We start from the raw sequence: 3,156 nt of genomic DNA, 5'->3' as shown, positions 1-3,156 counted from the left end.
ATGCTTCTTCCCGCAAAAGAAAAGAGACGAAACGATATGTACTGTTTCTAGATAGTCCGTTGAAAGAAAGAAGAGAAAAAGTTATGCGGTCGTGATGATCTAGCGAGGAGACAAAAGAGACACCGCGCGTGTCCATCGACGTGCCACCCAACCACCGTAGTAGGTACGTACGTGTCGATCTCGTGTGCCCAGGTTAGGTGTGACGCATACAAACGGCCATGCATGCCGATGGGCCAGTCAGACAGACATTGCTAGCTACCATCCCAAAGGGTTCCATCTATAAATGGCAACACTCGTCGCCGTATTTTACCAGGCACCAACAAGATCATGAAGCTACACATGTCCGCCACGGTACCGAGAGCCCCGAGGGTGGCGGCCATCCTCCTGGCCGTGGTCCTGGCGGCGGTGCTCGCCACGGCCGTGAACGGCGCCCAGAGGTGCGGCGACCAGGCCCGCGGCGCAAAGTGCCCCAACTGCCTCTGCTGCGGTAAATACGGCTTCTGCGGCAGTGGCGACGCCTACTGCGGCGAAGGCAGCTGCCAGAGCCAGTGCCGCGGCTGCCGTGACGACGTCGTGGGGCAGGCGTTGCCGACCGAGTCGGATCCTACAAGAGCTGCAGCGGCGTCCTCGGCGTCAGCCACGGGATTAAACTTGACTGCTTCCACCGGAGGCCCTTGAACAGAGGTCTCACGTCGCAGTGAAGACGGGCGGTAACTACGTACATAGAGCGTAAGCCCTGGACGAATAATCTCGAGAAGTACTAGTATGTGAAAAAATAAATGGACGAATATTTCCCATTTGTCTTGTCTTATCGTGCTTCGCATCTTTTTGTCTTCAATAAGAAACGGGACAGAGAACTTGGGCCTAGCCCGTGGTAAAGACCTCCTGAAGGGGGGTGTTAATTTCGTCAATATTAGAGCTCTGCAATCCCGAAAATTCATCGGCGTGGACGAGCTCGCCTGCTCACTTTATCACGAGGCGTCGACTCGTTCTGGATATGGGATGGATGCGGTATTCCATTATTTAATGCATATGGTCGATGGGAGACACGACGGCACTGTACCAACATGTGCAGTGTAGGAGCGAACGGCAACGTAACGGTGGGAGGCGGTCGAAGACAGGCTGGAGCACGGCGACTGTGATGCGCATGCGCGTGCTGGATTAGGTGTGAGCAGTTAACTGGAGTATCATGCAGCTCGTAGTAAATGGCGTGTGTACTGTAACTGTATATTAAGTTTTATGGTGTGTGTGTTTAGCAGTCAAGTGGCAAATTGTGTGGAAGCAGTCATCTAGTCGCAAACGATGTGCATACAGACATACTGTAGGCCTTCTGAATTTTTTGGATAGGCAGACCGTGACATAATTTTTTGTTTCAATTACACACCAACAATTTCGATTTTTCACTGTGATTATGTGGTTTCAAGGATAGATATCAATGTCTGACAAATCTAGCATAAATGTATTTTTAGCCAATATTGTTTCCAAAAGAGAAAAGAAAAACATTTTTTGGGTTTTGTCAGATTTTTTTCTTTGCCAGGTGCATATCAATGAGCCAAAGTTTAGAATTGGACATTTTAATTTTCCGGACGATAGACTGATGTGCTTTTTTAACCGAATTTGAAGATTGTCGATTTTTATTCCATTTTTGTGTTTATTTTAGCTACTAATGTTTTTTTTGTAAAACATATCCGAACAAACAGATTTTGGGTTTGTCAGAGATTTTTATTTTATTTTTCCTAGGGGTTAGATCATTGAGGCTAACATGTGAAATACTTATTTGAAAGCACGCCAAACTTACGCGATTTCCATATGTCGGGTCAGATAAATAGAATGTTTTTTGGATGCCAATGCCTGACACACAATGGATTTGTAACTTTACATTTTATGTACATTTTTTGTTACGTTTGCTTTGTTTTTCTTCTGATCTTTCTAGTGTTCTCAATATGTAAGCATGTATTTTCGCAGTGATTTTTGTATTGCTATCCGTCATGGAGGAATTTTTGCTTTGTAGAAACAGATCCTCTTTTTTCATGGATTGTGGCCATAATATTGGACAAGTTCGGCCACGGCAAGTGGTGTATCTGATTTTCGGGGCGTACAACAGGGGGAAGGTATATACAACATCAGCACGGTGAGAGTTATTTGGTTCGAGGAATGAAGATCAAACACAAAAATAAATTGTCCAACTCAGCCGCAATACCTGCCACAGAGTGGTCGGGGCACGAGCTGCTCTCTTTTTTCATTTTTTGGAGTATTTAACGAAAAACTACCACATTTCGTCGAATTGTGCCTACAAACTATCACTTTACAAATTTATGCCGAAAACTACCACTTTTTGACTAATTTTTCCCAAAAACACTAGTGACTGCTTCGGCCGAAATTAAACATGATTATGACAGGGTTGGCCCACACGTAGGCAATGACATGGCACAGTAGTCAACTCCGTTAGATTGACCGTTATGACACGTGGGGCCCGTATGTCAGTGTTAGTAAAATTTCTCAAGTTTTTAATGAACATACTAATTACTTTTTTCCGGCAAACACGTACTAAATGCAACCAGTTTTTTTTTGAAGGTAACTAGGGATTTATTCAAAGTTCATCACATCCGGAATACATGCAATTTCAGGAAGGATCCCTAGCCACACGTGGCGGCCCACCGGCAGAGACGCAACTCCTTTTGCAACCGAATGGGCCTCGAAATTATTTTCTCTACGTTCAAATCGAAAGAAAACTGAAGTAAAAAGGTTCATGCTAATGTGTATGTCCTGCAGAATCGGCGCATACACTGGTGATGCTTGTTGCTTTATGTTGGAGATCACTTCTAAGCAATCTGTTGCGATTACCAGCTCCTTCAAATTCAAGTCGCGGGCAAGGGCAAGGGCCTCACTGCACGCGTGTGCCTCCAAGCTCGCCGGGTCGATCAAGCCCTCAAAAACTAATGCTGATGCTCCAAGAAACATCCCTGTTTTATCTCGGCATACCACGGCAGCCGCTCCCTTCTCGCCCAGCGTTGATATGGCACCATCACAGTTAATCTTCACAGCTTCTCCATCTGGCGGAAGCCATGCACGTGCTTTCGGTGCCGCATGCGCTGAAGACGACCGCGGCTGTTGAGCTTCCACGATATCCAGCTCCTCCAAAAACCGCCTGATAAA

The 3,156-nt window shown here is 46.0% G+C and overlaps 1 protein-coding gene across 1 annotated transcript; it reads left to right on the top strand.

Moving 5' to 3' along the window:
- The first annotated feature begins 309 nt into the window (after positions 1-309).
- LOC123186776 (antimicrobial peptide 1b) lies at positions 310-879 on the top strand. The gene has a single exon (XM_044598481.1). It carries the CDS (start codon positions 328-330, stop codon positions 676-678), a length of 351 nt encoding a protein of 116 aa, XP_044454416.1. The 5' UTR covers positions 310-327; the 3' UTR covers positions 679-879.
- Positions 880-3,156: the final 2,277 nt, after the last annotated feature.

This window comes from Triticum aestivum, chromosome 2A (genome assembly GCF_018294505.1).
Source record: "Triticum aestivum cultivar Chinese Spring chromosome 2A, IWGSC CS RefSeq v2.1, whole genome shotgun sequence".
Lineage (NCBI taxonomy): Eukaryota > Viridiplantae > Streptophyta > Magnoliopsida > Poales > Poaceae > Triticum > Triticum aestivum.
This window is presented reverse-complemented; position numbering and strand designations above follow the sequence as displayed.